This window comes from Mastigoproctus giganteus, chromosome 8 (genome assembly GCF_048544385.1).
Source record: "Mastigoproctus giganteus isolate SK-2022 chromosome 8, ASM4854438v1, whole genome shotgun sequence".
Lineage (NCBI taxonomy): Eukaryota > Metazoa > Arthropoda > Arachnida > Uropygi > Thelyphonidae > Mastigoproctus > Mastigoproctus giganteus.
In genome coordinates, this window is record NC_143582.1 from 144,654,799 (window position 1) to 144,672,673 (window position 17,875).

At 36.4% G+C, this 17,875-nt stretch overlaps 1 protein-coding gene across 1 annotated transcript; it reads right to left on the reverse strand.

The window, feature by feature from the left end:
- Positions 1 to 9,121: 9,121 nt before the first annotated feature.
- Positions 9,122 to 17,703, reverse strand: LOC150081886 (adipocyte plasma membrane-associated protein-like). Its single transcript, XM_090380356.1, has 3 exons — positions 17,693 to 17,703; positions 9,936 to 10,119; positions 9,122 to 9,310 (listed from the first exon to the last, which is right to left on the reverse strand). The coding sequence occupies exons 1-3, from the start codon at positions 17,701 to 17,703 to the stop codon at positions 9,122 to 9,124; spliced, it is 384 nt and encodes a 127-aa protein (XP_090236482.1).
- Positions 17,704 to 17,875: the final 172 nt, after the last annotated feature.

The window sequence follows — 17,875 nt, forward strand, 5'->3', positions numbered from 1 at the left end:
GATAACTATGTTTTCTTCGGTGCCGAGAACATTTGAATAAATCGACTGCAATTACATGAGTTGTAGTGTTTCGTGATCCGCTCGCAAGGCCAATAGAAACACGATTAATGACGTCACTGTTCGTGAAGTGACTTAAGGGCAGGTGTTTTATGAATATAAGTTGAAGAAGAGTTTCCTTTTCCTACCTTAGCAGACGTTTACTTCGTTAATGCCTTAACCTGGTATTGGTTTAAATTTTAATTTGCTAGAGATGCATCTGGTAAAGAAAACTATTATGGAAATATTGATCTACTAAAAGGTACATGAATAAACAACTTGGAACTATTTCCCTTCGAATAAGAGAAGAATTTTTTAGAAATGTATGCTCAACTGATTCTATTCCATCAAGCGGAAATTGAGTCTTCACAATCGATTTTTCTTTCTATTGAACTTTGCAAGACTGAATAAGATACGGTAAGCACGCTGTGGTTTAAAGTGAAGCTCAAACTATCTGAACACGAAACTGGAAAGTTTAAAAAAAAAGTTTATCTAAGGCTAATTAATAAGGTAATATCCAGTGGGTTCATTTCGTATAACTGTTGAGGCTATAGAAAATAAATTTATCATTTATAATTCAAAATCATATTGAACATAATCGAAGTATTCGCTGTTGTGTTATAGGGTCGGTGGGAAAAACAAACAAATACCAATTTAGATTTCAATAAACGGATTTAAGTAAATGTTTGTTAAACAATAATAACTCTGAGCATTTTAAGTACTTTTATTTTTGGTAAACTTATGTATTCTTTGAAAGTGATAACGTCGACCAAAATTGGTAGATTTTGGTGGAAGATAAACATGCCATTCTGAAGGACACTCAACATGGCTTTTTTAAGAGTAAACCATGCTTAACTAACTTAGTAGGCTATTTTGACAGTTTACCCACAAACTGGATTTAGGGAATAATTTCGACCTAGTTTATTTGGATTTCAGCAAAACATTCGACTCTGTCCCTTATGAGAGAGTTACAGCATAAGTTTGAACAGATTGGGATTACTGGCAAGATTCTAAGGTGAATTTCTTGGTGGCTGGAGGGCAGAAGGCACAGAGTTGTGATTAATGGACAATCTTCAGATTTGGTGTAACGTCAGGAGTTAGACCTTGAACCACTGTTGTTTCTCATTTTCATGAATGAGATCGACGAAGGGATTGAAGGCGTGATGTCAAAATTTGCAGATGACGTAAAGATTGGCAGAGTCGTTAATGATCAGTGCCAAGCAGCGCTCCTTCAGGATGACTTGAACGGACTTCAGAGATGGTCAGAAAAGTGGCAGCTATGTTTTAATGTTGCTAAATACAAGGTTGCAAACACTTGGGGAAGAGCAACCCACAAATAAATTATACACTTGGTGGGACTGAATTAAATACAGTGGAGGAGGAAAGGGATCTGAGAATTACAATATGGGAAGATAAGAAGTTTGCTGAACGATGCGAACAGGCAGCCAGGAAAGCCCATGGTATCCTCTCGATGATTTATTGAACGTCCTGGAGAGATAGGGAGGTCATAATCCCACTGTATAAGGCAATTGTAATATCACATTTGGAATACTATGTTCAAGTATGGAGACTTCATTTGAAGAAAAGACGTTGAGCTTCTTGAAGGGTCCAAGGACGGGCAGCTCTTATGGTGAGATTGGCAGAAAGACAACCGTATGAGGAAAGACTCCGATTATGTGGGCAACAGAGCTTGGCAACTAGGATTGCGACATTCTGTGATTGCACAGAATGTCACAAGCTTTTTGACGCCTATTCCTTTAACTTATTTACGTAATTTCCAAATTGGTAATGAATTTCCTTTGTTTTTAATGTTCGGGAGTTCAACGAAAGGTGACTTGAATCAGACAACTCTGGTGATGTGTTCAATTAGGAGCTTCTTGAACCAGTTTAGTGAAGTGGCATTTTTGATGTTTTCAGGAAGATTGTTCCAACATTCATTCATCTTACTAAACTTCCAGATTAGTAAGATGAATGAAAGTGAAATTCTCACTGTTCTAAACAATTCCAGAGCTAGGGGGTCATAAATTCAAATTACAGGGTTGAGGTTTAGATTGTAGGAAGTTTTCTATAAGCGAGAGGGAAGAACGAATTTTTGTTTTTCTCCCAGAAACCTGGGCTTTTCATCCCGCAACAGAAACAAAGCGACTATGGAATTTATGCCTCGGTAAATTATAAACAATCCAACTCGTGGATATATTTAAATTTTCTATCCCTTTCTTTCCTTTCTTTGAGGGTGGGAAAGTGGGAAAGTGGTAATCACTTGACGTGTGTTATTCCCCCCTTCCCCATCTTTGGTGATTCTTTTCCTGCCATGTACAAACTTGCTACGTGACATGTTTAATTAACTCCCGTTTAACTTTTTCTCTCCTCCTGTCGCGAATGCTTAATAAGAAGAAAATTAATGAGAGCTGTAACATCCGGTTCCAACATTGTAAAATTAATATTAAAACAGCCAAGTCATAAATCAAATATGAATTCTTTGGTTGCTGAATTTCCAAGCTACACGTCAGATACGACAGCAAAAAAAAAATTAAAAGAGCAAATTTAAAAAGAAGAAAAAATTAAATAAGTACTGTAAGCTTAATCTGATGAAAGTATTGTAATAAAAATACTGAAGACAGTTGTTACTTTTACATATTTAACAAACAGGTTTTTAATCAATAATTCACAATAAGTATTTAATGCATATTTTGCCTCGTTGCAATTTTTTCACCGTGACGATGGTTATTTAATGACAAGAATTAATTTTTATTCCATTCTAGAAAAGAAACTTAAGAGTGATACACAGAACTATCTTTTTAAATTTCTACAGTCTTTCTTTCCGCTGGATACGTGTTGAAGCTAAAGAGACTGCACTCCAAAACGAAGAGCATTTAATATCTTAAGAACGGTTTAACTGTGAGGATTATTATTGTTTAAACAACTGCTTAGGACGTACATCATAAAGGACCTTCCCACTTTTAAAAATTTATAACTCGAAAACTATAGGTCTTATCAAATGTTTTTGTTTTACCAAAACATTGCCCATTCATTCCACCAATCAGCTCACTGCAATAAGCAATATCCAGCGTTTAAACTACAATATACGATATATGGATAGCCTATGTGATATGTATGAAAATAATAATAATAATTGCCAGATTTCTAGTGGTCTGATTTTAAGATGCTTAAGAACGGACAAAGGTTTTTATTGGTTAGACTTTAATAAAACTTCTGATGACTGGACAAATCCGTCTAAAACCCCAAATAAAAATTAATGAAAATCCATTCATTAGGAGTCGAGTTATCACGAGGACGAAAAAAAGAAATAATACTTTTAGGATTTCTATTAATCGATTTTAATTAAAATTTGGAATGGGCCAACAAACCTTTTTAAAAGAGAACCAAAATATAAAATTTATGAAAATCCGTCCTTTGGAAGCCGTGTTTCTGCATCGCGAAAGGACGGACGAATGTAGTGAATACATCTGCTATCGAGCCTGAAAATTGTTCAGAATTTGACCACTAGAGAACTCGCAGAGTGATTAATTTAGAAAACTAACACTAAAGGTAAAATCTTCACCAATGTTTATTGACCAAAAATCTCCATGTGTCCACCATTATTTTTTAATAACCAAACAAGCAAGACGAGGAATTGTGGTCTACAGCTGCCTTCAAAATTTCCGATGGAATGTTCAGTACCTCCAGAAGAATTGCGTCAATTAAACCTGAAGTTCTCATTGCACCTCATCTTTCAATAACTTCTTGTGATGCTGATCCACCCCAACTTATAGACTTAGCATTTATGTAGCCTTCTTCAGACGCCTTACAATACATAAAAATACTTTACGAACAAGGAGGCCTTGAAATAATTTTCTTTATTTGAACGCGCTAAGTGCAGCAATAACACTATCACCATTCTTATGATAAACTGTGATTAAAAGTGCTTTATCTTTAGGCAACATTTTAAAAAAGAACTTCACTGGGCAACCACTCGATTTCCTATCCCAGAATCATTATTTTTTATAACAAACGCAAAAGTTGCTCAGTTTATAGCAGTGAATAAATCGCTTAGCCCCTAGTGGTCAAATTTCCAATTAATTTTTATTTAAAAAATAAAAAAAAAAAACCTCCCACAACTAATTACAATGCAAAAATCCGCTCTTTGATACGAACGTAGTTTAAGTTATTAATTTTTAAAACTTACAAAGGACATTATAAGCATCGTGTATGATTTGAGCCATTAGTAAGCAATTTCTTGTATCTTATCATCAGTTTACCAGTGTTTTATCGTATTTATTGACCTCGAAGGAGTAATGTTAGCTTTGTTCAGAACTGTAGATAATACAACACTCCAGATTTTTCGAAAATACTGAATGAAGCTTGACGGTAAAATCTTTTACGTAAGGCTACATTTTAGTACAAGACCGCTCATGATTAAACAAGGACGAGTAAAAAATAAATAGGCTAATATGATGCAACACTGAATGTGTTAATGCCTAAAGAAGAAAAACGTTATTTGTTTTAGTAGCTTCGAGTGTTTTGCTAACGAAACATTGAACAAATATTTACTTTATTTTGCTGAAGTCGTATTATAAAAAATTCAGAAGGTTGCTTTCATTCTGATTTCCTTTCACTGAATGTGCTGATGCAAATGAAATGCGTTTGTTTACATAGAATTAAAATACTGATTAACCCATTAAAAATTTACCACTTTTGCAAAACTCTGCATGAGCTGTTGAATTAATTTTTGCACGTACACAGTGTGGCGGATTAAAGAAAAGGTTGAAGTGCTGGGCTCTTACTTGACATAGCCGCTGGGCTTTCTGATTATAGAAACCTGTTTGTTTATAAAATGAAGAAAATCGTTGATATTTTCTTATTTGTATCACGTATTAATAAGGAAGTCATGAAACCGTTAAGGAAATTAGCTTCAGCCTTAGGAATGCATGTAGTGCCATCTGTTAAGAGAATAATGAACTACATTTTACATCGGGTTGATTCAGGATAGCGTAAAGCACTTTGCTAGTTGTTCGGTGAATGCCGATATTTTGTGATTATTAAATATTGATTATTATACAATTTAAAAGAATATTCCCCACATTCGCGTAATATGTCTGTTCAGATTTATTTATTTATATGATAATTAATTACAGTAATAGAAGAATTTCGCTTGACGCTAAAACGTTCAATTATTATTATTATTATGAAGAACATAGTATCTTACAACACATCAACTGCAATTTTTATTTTCTTCAGTCTTTTTTCTTGTTGCGAATGTGGTTAGCGGTCAAATTTCAAACATAACAAAAAGGACATCTTAAAATTGTAAATCATATTATCTGAAGGTGAATAAAGTTTTTCATAATGAAAGGACATTTAAATAGGACGATCTACCTGATATCGAGTGGGGTCTCCATGGGCTGTTACAACAGCTTGCACACATTGTGGTATGGAAGGAATATTGTGCTTGAGTGCAGATGGGGGATCCCCATGCTGTCTGTGTAGTGTCCCACATTGGAGGGTAGCGAGTCTACACGTCTAACTGTTTGTTCGGTCTCATCTCACAGATGTTATGGAGATTCAAGTCAGAGGGACTGGTGGGGAAGGATACTGGAGGAGGGTGAAAAATCTTAGGAGTATCAGTAAATCATTCCTGTACCGTGTGGCCTGGTGGCACTTTTCCCCCAGGGAACAGCAGACAGTGGGTGGGCAATGATAATGCGATAGGCAACCGCCATAAAATGCGAGTAGGGTAGGTGGTCTTATTTGAATGTCATTGCATGCATACTCTACCATCTTACACCACAAATAATAAAATAATTAATAGAGTAACCAACATAAAAGACCCAGAAATTATATTTACATTTAATTTCTCATTTCAAAATCAGATAATTTAAACCATATAATATCATACATACATAGAAAGCTAGATTTATCAGAAGACTAGTATAGGATTAAATAATTCTGATACCTATTCCTCCCTACACTAGAATTTTCTTGCCCGGTGTGGAACTTCACTGTTCTATGCATCATTATGTATTATGAGATCTCGCGGGATAACCCTGGGACTTAGATTGATATATACCAATATCACACTTGTTAATATTTGTTTGTTATATATTATAATATTTAATATCACCAAATATCAAACACGTACGCATAATTTGTTTAAAATAAACTTCAGAACTGAATATGGAAGACAATCCCCGTTGAACCACCTTCTGACAATAATTATCTACTATAATCTTGATCCCCTCCCCCTTTTTTTTTCTTTTTGTTAACTCGAAAGAATGCGTAACTTTTATTTAAACATATTCATTTTCTGTTTTAATACATATGTTGATGCTCCACCTTATCTTCAACTACCAGAGAGACCAAATTTGAATATACACGACTACTACGCTTTATGTATCATTAAATGTTTTAGTATACTGTATTTTTTTAACTTTTTCTGTATAAGGATTTCTAAACGATCCAAGATAAAGATGTCCGTCATAATCCTCAACTTGAGATAAAAAAAAAAAAAATTATTTTCTTGGTAAAAAGACTGCAATGTTTGAAAAACTTTTCCGTCCTTATTCAGCTCGATCTGTTTGGAAAACAAATTCGCAAAAGTTAAATTCACTTGGAAAAGTATTAAATGAAATTACATTTAAGGATTGATTGATCGAATGAACTTACAAATGACAAGCCACTTAAGTCTCGTGCAACTGCATGATTGACATTCTCTTCATTATTATATTCCACCGTGCCCATTTCATTTCTTCCCTCCTCTTCAGGTTTCTACAAGGTCTTATCGCAACGAGGGTGAATATGTGTACCAAATCTGCGTTACGAATCACAACTAGTTTCCAAATCGGTCTTTGAAACGCATTTCGCTTCGCCGATGTAACTCACATTACATTCCAAGCAATTAATCTCGTAAACAGCTCCATTTCATCAGTGAGAATTTTAATTGGGGCAAATACAGCCTGAAATCTGCTACCGGATAACTGGGATGAGAGTTTCAAATGGAGGAAAGACGGCCTGTAATTTTCTATCTGTCTGCTTTGAATATTGTATTGCTTAAAAGTATTTCGGCTATTTCTAGAGATATCCCTGGTTAGAATGGAATGCAAGCCAACAAAGGTTGGTAACGGGTTCCCTTTGTGGGTTGCCCACTTCAATATCCAGTATTCACTGGCGAGGATGGGCTTCATGAGAGAAGGTACTGCGAATGCCCATATTTCAGAGGCATACAGAAAGGTAGGATACACAACGGTTTCCAGATATCTGATTGTGGTTCTTGCGTCTGTGTTATGAAGAAGATGTTGACGGGCAATCCAGCGCATTCGGCTGATCTTGCGTAGAACACATTCGATGTGACAGTTGAACCTAAGGTTACACCGAGATCTTTGTGTTTAGTTACACTTGGAATAACTGCACCCTCCAGTGAGGGTTGTATGGATGTGGGACACTTCTTCAGAGAAAAAACCATAATAACGGATTTTTGGGGGTTCAGTTTAAGACCGAAATGGTTGAGATGGCTACAGAAAGCTGTGATCTTATTACAGATTTCCGATGTGATCACTCCCCTGTCGGCTGATGGTGGTATTTCCGTTAGGAACTTTATATCGTCGGCGTAGGTAATGACATCATCTCTGTTACACACAAACGGAATAAGGAGGGCGGTAAAAAGTAACCCCGATAAAACGCCACCTTGCGGCACACCAGCATTGATGGATCGGGTATAGCACAGGTTGCGATGAGTGAGGTACACTGTTCTATTCCAGAGGAGCGAGTGCAGAAAAGCGAAAACGTCACCTTTGATCCGAAAGAAATTGGTTAGGAGATTCAGAAGAGCTGAGATGTTGAGGCTATCAAAAGCAGCTTCGATATCGGCATAAACAACCGCCATTTCTGATCTGGCCTCAAATGCATTTAGAATTTCCGTTTGGACTGCCAGAAGGTTGGAAACAGTTGATCTATTAGGGAGAACATAATGGAGTTGTTTTGATGGTTGTGGAAGAAGATGGCGTGTTATATGCGGAAGAAGGACTTTTTCCAGTAGCTTTAGGAGCGTGGATGCAGTGGATATCGGTCTATAGTGCTTCGGCTGGCTTGGTAGTTGAACTTTAGGTAGTGGGGCGAGAGCGTATTTGCTCCAGGATGCAGGAAACACTCTATGAGAGAGGATGGAGTTGAATAAGTAGAGCAGAGGATCAAGGATATATGGACTGAGGCACTTTACGATGAAATGCGGGACTTTATCGACGCCAGCGGTGCATGACGGACGCAGCGAGTTGATGGCTTGACGGAGCTGCTGTCGATCGATTTGAATGGAAAACAGCTCATCATCTGGACTAGAAATGGGGTCTGGTTGGTAATCATATGGTTGTGTGATGTTGTTTTGGAATCTGGCTACATAGTTGATCCATTCAACTGGATTGAAGTTGGAACCTTGTTCAGAGTTACGGGTATATGGCACTTTGCCTTTGGATAAGGTCTTGTCAGTATATTTTTTAATGGCTTGAGACTTCAGTCTGTTAAACAGTGCTCTAGCTTTGGAGTACTGAGTTCGGTCATATGCTGTACCAGACTGTTTCCATTGTTTATGGAGGGACTGTTTGCACTTGAAACTGTAATTTAGCTCCGAAGACCACCAAGCATTAATTCTAGCGGAGACACTGACCTGTTTAGCTGCTGAGAACATGGTAACAGTGTGCAACCATCTAGTTAATATGTCTAGAGCCAGTTCCGGATCTCCTGATTCGAGAACTTCCCAGGGAATTAATCTTGTTGCATAAAGGCATCTGTTCGGTTGTAGGAAGGTGGGAGAGATGATGACCTTCCTTTTGACGTAGTGGGAGACATTAAAGTTGGGCGTTGGGAGCTGCAATAGGACTACGATGGGTTCATGATCGGATTCAAAGTGAGTTTCGGGTTTAATGTCGACGCTACAGGAACCAGACGATAATATGAGATCCAGGCGATGAAGACCTCTAGTTGGGCCTTCATTTATGATCCTGAGGCCACTACGTGCAATCTTAGCCATAAGTGACTCATGAAGATGTTGGAAACTTTGTGGTAAGTTAAAATCTCCACGCTTAGTCTTTTCAGTCCGTTATTTCTTCAGCTTTCCTAGATAAGAGTTTTGAAACGATCCAAGATAAAGATGTTCATGATCCAGAACTTCGGTTAAATGGCTTATTTTGCTGTCAGTAGACTGGAGCGTTTGAAGAACTTTACCATCTTTATCCACTTCGATCATCATACTGCGGCGAACAAAGAAATCTATAGGGATGGTTTTAACCTAAAAAATATTAATGGAAAACGTGAGTTATAAAATCACTTCCGATAAATCCTTAAGAATACATTTATAAACTTAAATTAACAGTAAAATACAAATAAAATTAACGGATTGGTTATAATTAGAGTATTTGTAGCACATCCATTAGTGTGGTTCGTGACATTAATTTACCAGAGAAGTGCATGTTTATTTGGGAACATTATGGTGCACCTAAATCATTTTTTACGATGACAAGAACATTCGGTAGTTAATATACATTAAAGGCTTATAACAAATAAGGCAACCAATCCTTGCATTGTACAATGTTTTCATCAAACAGGTACTGTTTAGAAAAAAATTAATGCATGTTCAACTGTGGAGACGATGGAACTTCATGGTCATAAAAGCTTCCCAAATAAACTCTAAACTAGTTTCAGGAGTCTTCGTTTATAAATAAAACAAACGTAATATAATAGTAAAGGGGGGAAAATGAGAAATCGGATGTTGAAATTCAATCAATGTTTATAGTAAAGTGCATAAATGATCACTGACCTTCATCAACAACTGACCTAGTCACCCACTAGTGGATGCGGCCATAGCTGGTATAAGTAATCCACAGCCGACTGCAAAACGTGGAAAAACCTCACACCAACGTCTTCCTTGATAACGGGCAGTGCGCCAGCCTATCGAGAAATTTTAAAGATGTCATGTCACGTGTTTCCATAACCACCACCCAATAACCTCCACTTGAACTTTTTCGAATGTTGTACGGTTCTCCAAGTAAGTTTGCAAACACTTCTTTCCGATCCTTCTTTGATCCTTTTAGGTAATATCTGTGGGAATTAAGTTCGACATAAGATAGAAATATTCAAATATTCAAATTTATAAATGCGTTAAACTGTTCTCCCCCATTCCTTAATATTTCATGCCGCCGCCCCCTTCGGAACAATGTAAATAAAAATAAATTTGACAAAATTTAGCAATGAGTATGCATACTTTTATAAATGAATATATATTTCAATACAATTATACCAAAACTACTGTTTAGTTTCAAGGGGACAACCTACTATGTGATGAGGGACCAGTTAGTTCTGAAACAGGCTATCACAGACGTGTCTCATCTTTTTTAAACAAATAGCGAATTATAATAACCTTTTGGAAAGGTCAACTGTTTGAAAGTAGCGCAATACTGGAGCAACTCGTTGCAAAGGAGGCGGATTTATTCTGCTGCGAGAATTAAAACGTGCAATCAATTGAATAAATAAATTTAAAAATTATACTGAAATTATTTCATTTTTTGAGTCCGGATAGCAATAAAATATTCAATTGAGAAATTATCATACTCAAGTATTCCACCAAATAGGAACTTTCCATTTGTATTTGAATTCAACATGATTCTATGGGAAATGTAATTAACATAAAAATGAAATTGAAAACCGTTCCTTCCTGAGAAATCCGAGGGAGGGTGGAACAACACCTCAAAGACTGGCTAACTTAGCTTACTTGAAATTATCTAAATCTTTGATTTATCCTACCGAAAAGAAATAAAATGTGCTTCTTCACACCAAAACTAATCAAAAGTTTCATTACTTTTATTAAAAGAAAAATAAATAATAAAACAAGTGTATTATGAAAGTTAACTATTTTACATAATCTGATATTTATTAAATGCAAATAATGGCATTATTTATGGCATATTTATGGTTAAAATGGTATATTTGTAGTGTATCTGCAAATATGTTCCTTCAACAACCTTAAAGCTATAATCTCATCAGGGCTCCAGTACTCAGTTTGTGGTTGATTCAGATTTGTGGTTCAGAATAGTTATTTAAGTCGCTATTTAATCAAAATGAATAATATACAAAGGTTGTTTTCGGATAATAACCGAAAAAGTGCGAATTAGGAGAAAGGCTATGAGGAAAAATCATTTCCGGAAGCGTGCACACTAGATGTCGACATCTTATTAATAAAATGCAACTATTTTAGTGTGCTGCGGATGACTCCGATTTGTGATGACAAGTAAAATATAGTTGTTTGCTTCATATTCTCCTTCAGCTATAAAAATTCAAAGCATCAGCTGGGATGTGAAGCATGGAGATACGAAACAGGATACGATATTATAAAGCACAAAAATACAATGCTGCAAAAAACAGTGCATTTAAAGTGAGTTCTATGCACACTTTCTTTCTAAAAGTGGTGAGGAGTGTCAAACAAATTACAGCTGATGATTCACTTACCAGTCAGCTGTTTTGAAATCTTTCAAAACGGAGGATTCTACTTTTAAATTTGATTTTATTTGTTAATTAATATATATAAAAATGATGCTTGAAATCAGAAGAATTATTCTTTATCCATCATTTAAAAACAAAATAATTTTAAAAAATTCCACCCACCGTTCCTTTAACACACGGATCGTTACATTTAAGGCGCGTTAACAAATAGTAATAATTTTTATGATTTATTAAAAAAGAGCTAAGAGTAATGACTTTTATGCAGGCGCCAAGAATGTTTCATTTCTGCGCATCCGATGCATTGCCCATTTATTCCTCAACACTTCTGCCAAATAAACGGTATTACGGATATCCTATCCTATTTGTCCGATTTTAATTAAATTTCGGAAGGCTCGCCAAACCTTTCTGAAAGACCCAGATATAAAATTTCACGAAAATCCATCCACTGGAAGTCGAGTTATTACATGCGGACGGACGGGCGAACAGCCGAGTGGCATGCCAACATTAAATATCATGCTAATCTGACACAGAGGGCAACCACACTGTACGACCGCATTATGTAATTCTTGTAAAATTTAATTAGTAATTTTTTTTCGATAACGCTACTAAATTCACTATTTTGCTCATAAGCATTAGAAAACTCTTTAAAGTAAGAAACTGAATCATCACTATCGATATATCAAATTGTAAAATACTGTATATCTTATAACACAACGCGCATTATACACAGATTCGTTTTTATTCTTTTCAGATGCAGCTAGTGTAGCTTCCATAAATATAAAGGAAGCAGGATGAAGAATGCATGCGTATACTCATCCTACCAATTAACTGATAGTGCTAGCTTACCTGATTCTGTCGAAAACTGGTGAATAAACAAACTGTCACATCTGAGCGTTTCCTAATCATGTGATGTAGCGTTTCAACTACTCAACCCTCCTCTGGCTACCACATGGCGTCTCTTTCTTGCTAACACAACAGCCGTTTAGTTCTAGAACGCGGTCCAAAGACCTGTTTAATGATCTCTCTTGCTCTCCCAGTACATCAGGTAATCAAACTTCCTGTTTGAAGCTGAGGGAAAATTGGCTGGCTGGAACATCTTCCACACTAACGTGTTTTGCGAAAACAACGTTTTGTTACTGAGACTTGCTAACCTTCCTTCACGAGCAGAAATATGCTTAAGGAATTCCTAAACGAAGGCAAGTGCATCTGATTATTAGCTGAACTGATTTACTTATTTCTTTTAAATGTTTAACGTGAACAAAGTGTGGTAGAAATATAGCTAAGCCAGATATTTCCAAAATGGAGGCCACATTCCCCTGGGCGGTGTACTTTGTTTTTGAGGGGAAGGCGCTGTTTTTATTAACTACTTTTTTAACGAAATGTGTACAAACCATCCCAGTAATCCAGATGCGAAGCGTATTTTATTTCAATAAAAGAATTAAAACTCATAGCTAAATTATGTCAGATCTGTTTATTTGCACTTATTCTTGAAGATGGAGGGTCGCCTGAAATTTAGGAAATATTTAAGGGGGAACGGAATGTATAAAACTTTAGTAGATTCTATATATAGGAGTAAAGAAAACATGCTATTTGAAGATTAAGTAAAGATTAAGACTTGTAAATATTAAGAATCTTCACAAACCACAACTTGTTTGATTAACAAAGCTAAATAGAGGGTTATTCAAAATGATTCATCCGATTTCAAATGAGCATAATTAAGTATCTATCGACCGTGTATTAACTTGGCATACACCTTTTTCATTCGGTGTATGAAAAACGGTGTATGCAAGACGGTGGGAACACAGTGAGTGGTTACTCCTATCTGGATATGCTGCAGAACTGGCTAATTTCCCCAATAGAACGAAGAATCCGGCGACTACATTTTCCAGCAAGATGGGGCGCAGCCTCATTGGCATTTGGATGTTCGCTGTTGCCTCAACGAATTGCTCCCTCGCCGTTGGATTGGTCGCAGTGGACCCTATAACTTGGTGCTCTACAGACGGTCCGCGAGGTCGCCGGATCTTACGGCGTGCGACTTCTTCTTTTGAGGGTACGTTAAGGATGCTGAGTACATGCTAGCGTTGCCCACAACCCTCAGAAATCGCATTGTTACTGCTGTGGAGTCAGTGACAAAGAACATGCAGGAACGAGTATGGGAGGAATTCGAATATCGTCTCGACATTGTTCGTGTAACTATGAGAAGTCACATCACTTGTAAGGTGAGAGAAAAACAAACTAGGACAGTTTCTCTTTTGGTTGATGTATCACTAATCACTCTGTATTTGTAAACTTCAAAAATATAGCCATTTGAAATCGGACGAATCATTTTGAATCACCCTGTATTATGTTTGCATGCTATTTAGAAGTGCTACACTTACCTCTAATTACAATTAATGGATTTATTATGAAACATTAAATCGATACACAAATTACATCGTTTGTTCTTCAGGAATTTCCCAAAGTGAAGACCATAAGCGTCCACAAGAAACTGGAATGGCCCATAGGGGCTTAAGCATTCTGATTAGAGTTGGAAAGGCACAGATGTGCGTTTATTTATTTATTTTTCTTTTAAATAGGCTGCCCATAGAAATATAAGTTGTAGGAAAATTGGATACTGTATTCACTAGAAATATGTATGGAAACAAACATGTTTCTAAAATGTAAGGTAAAAAGTCGCCAAGAACCAACGCAGTTTATTAATACTGCGGTGATTTTCTGTGACGAAATTTTCGATAGCGAAAAGGTGACCATCAATTTTTAAATAACCGGCGCGGCTAAGAATTACATAAAAAGAAAGGTGACCCCTCAATTCAGGCAAAGAGGATTCTTTCTTCCTTTTCTATTTCCCAATTTTAATTCTTGCACCCGAATCTTTGACCTCTAGGACCAGCCATGTATGTTTGTGTCCGTAAAAAGTACAGTCAACTAATAAGTATTTTCAGAGATTTGATATCAAATGAGTATTTCCATTCTGACTCATTTTTGAAGGAATTAGAACCACCTTGTTTTAAAATGAAAGTTTGTGTCGCCATTTTGGATAATTCTGGATACTCTTCTTGAAGAGAAAGCCAAACATTTTCACAAGTTGGAGGTTCTGAAACGCGCAAGTAATGATTCGTCAGAGTTCAGGTCCATAAGATCTTCCTTTTGGTCAATGGTAATTTCGGGGCACGAAGAAATTTCAAAAACAAGGAGATTACGAATCCAATACAACTTTTTTTTTCTGGAGATACATTAAATCGTTTGGAAAAATTCTTAATTAGCATTGTCAGGTGGGTGGCAATGATATCCCTCAATTGTAGACTGCCAATATTATTGCTATTAACAAATTCAAAAAAACAAGGGAATGTCTCAGTATTATTACGCTCCAATTCAATTTTCCAAAGATTAAGTTTCCTTTTGAAAGCTTCTATTTTATCACAGAGTATTAATATCAGTTCCCTGTTCTTTTTTTTTTTTTTTTTTTTTTTTTGTTACTAGTAAACCAAAGCTTACAAAAGAAAATATTTATAACATCAAAAATCTTCTCACTCGTCGTTCTTCCTTCCAAATCTTTGCAAAATAGAAAATTCTCCAAAATATCTAAACAGTATCTAACGTATACAATAAGTTGAGCAAGGTTGGAAATATCTGTGGATTCATCTAACTGTATTGCAAAAATTGGACTTTCTCTCAATCGATTTAATAAATTGAATTTTATGTTGTTCGTGATAACTGTAATACGCCACGAGACTGGTCTCTGGACAGAGGAATGGTTTTTAAATCGTTGCTGTATTTTTCTCCATGGATAATTGGAATCATTTTTGCTGCAGCAGGGAAAACAAGTTCTCCCTTGCTAATTCTGTGATAGATTTGGGTCAATTGATTCCGGTCCTCAGACGCTGGAGTCTGCTAGTATTAACAATATGATTTTATATTGTCCACAACATGAGTCCATAACAATATGGGTCCATAGCCAGTGGGCAAATTAAGGTATATTCCCGACGCAATGGGCAGTATGGTTCATTCGTATCTCAGACTTAGTTCGAGTTGTAAATTCTCTACACCTACAGTACTGAAAAAGTAATTTTAACATTTTACATGATGTGTGAAGGTCCTAAAGTCTCGAAACTTTATTAGACAGTTTTACAGACCACTTGAGTAGTCGAGACCCGCTAATTTTCGTAAAATCGGATAAATGTTAATAATTTATTGTAATTTTTCCTTGTAGAGAATCTGCGATCTCATTATGGATTTAAAATACACTATGTGGATTTTTTTGAAAATGGTAATATAGGGATAGGCTATATTTGGAAATTTTAAAGGAATATTATATATTTTATTTTAAGGCAGAAGAATACTCCTACCTGGGGTTTTCTTCAGGAACGGCTGCATCCGGGTGAGGTGTAATTCAGAAGGCGTTGAAATTGCAATTATATGGAAGGAGGACGAAGGAAAAAGCCAGCTTTTATCCTAAATCCTTGCATGGGCAGTAATTGTAGGCATAAAGCGAGATGATGTCCTGAAGCCTGATGGGGGCTTTTCGTTAATACTGTCTTCAAAGAGGGTGAATACGTGTCGAGGCCGTATTTTATACCCCGGGCACGTTCCACTGCCGTATTTCAAAAGCGTGGTGGGGGGGGGGGGTGAGTAGTCGAAAATGGGTGAAGTAGGGTGGAAGGGAAAATTTTCCCGCCTCACCGTATTACACTTATAGTTTGGGAATTTGGAAATTGTAGATGTGTTTTTTGTGTAGATGGGAATTTGGAAATTGTAGATGAATACCTGAAAACATTGTTGAACCGGGCTATTAGGATTGATTTTTTGTGAAAACGGGGGTCTATAAGTAGGCAATCACCTACGTACCTTCCATAAAATTTAAGGGATGGGGAAGAGTCTTGGAAATGATGTAGTTTTCTATTTCAAGGAAGTAAAATTCGGAGAGATGTCCACATATGGAACCGCCGATTGGTACCCCATATACTTATTAGTAAACAAGTATATGGGATACCAAAGTGAACACAAGGGTGCTTGGTGCTGATTTCAGCTAGTATGCAAAGCAGTGATGGCTAATCAGTGAGTGACTCGATACATCGTGACTCGACTCATCAAACTGATCGACTCATCAAACATCAGTGACTGGAGTCACTGATCAAGGCCCTGGCCACCTACCATTTCAACGATATCGACAAATAGTTATGTGCTCCACAGCACATATCAGCAAAATGACCATATCCAACTAATACACAATTTCAAGCTTCAAAATATATGAATAAATCCAACTACTTCACCAATCGGCCGGCCAGTCCAGGTTTCAACCTAAATATTCGATGTCCAGTTTATACCTTCGACGGATTAACTTTATCTAGGAAGTGGTAGACTGTTGCCAGTTTGTCAGGAGAAAAATTACATCAAAAACCGGACAAAGGGATCTTCATGTTTTGTTTTGTTTTTCTGCTAGAGTAACAGAAATTTGCTTTTTTATGGTCCTTCTTAATAAATACGAAAGTGAAACACAATATTTAGTTTTAATGATTTTTAAAGTTGAAAATCTATTATACAAAGTTGAAGGGATAATTGCAAACTGAACTAATAATGCCGACAAGGTGCTAATTGCCATCTGCATATAAAACCTGTCATATTAGGGCAACCCGAGAATGATCTCATCTACCCATGTATATTATGTCCATAAATTATCTGTCGTCTAGTCGATTTGCATGTTTTGCTGGACGAAAAACCCGCCTGAGTTTCCAGAGGGAATACTGATATTCCACGCCAGAGACTAACTAACTAACTAGTCTGGCTGTGCCATGGTTCAATAACCAGCTTCAGAATCAGCCACCAGAGGTGAATCTCCACGTGTTATTCACCTCCACGTGTTATTGGCGAAGTTTCCCTCCAGAGCCAAATACTGTATTACTGTTTGGTTGAAATAAGAGCCAACTTCATAATTAGATACTATACTTCGAGAAGTTCAAGCTTGTGGTCCCGAAATGTGTATCGTTACGGTTAGCATTACTCTGATCTTCTCAGAGATCGAATAGTTTCTCTCCTTCAAGTTCATCTTATTGAACTACCATCTGTTTCAACTTTCATTCCTGGGCGATTCCTCGTTTGCCAAATCAAATGGCACACTTTAACTCTGGCCTCTTGTGAAAAACTGTCACGATCTTAAGTTATTACTATTTGTAATTACATTTTTACCATCGTTACGTTAAAACAAATCTGTAATTATATTGAAAATAAACATGACCTTTATTTTAACTTGTTTATTGTATGATTTATGACGCTGCTCCACCTTATTTTTCTCCGACACAGCAAATCAAGTGAAAATATACACGCGTTCTTAGCTTCATATAAGCTTTGTCTTTTCAGTCTA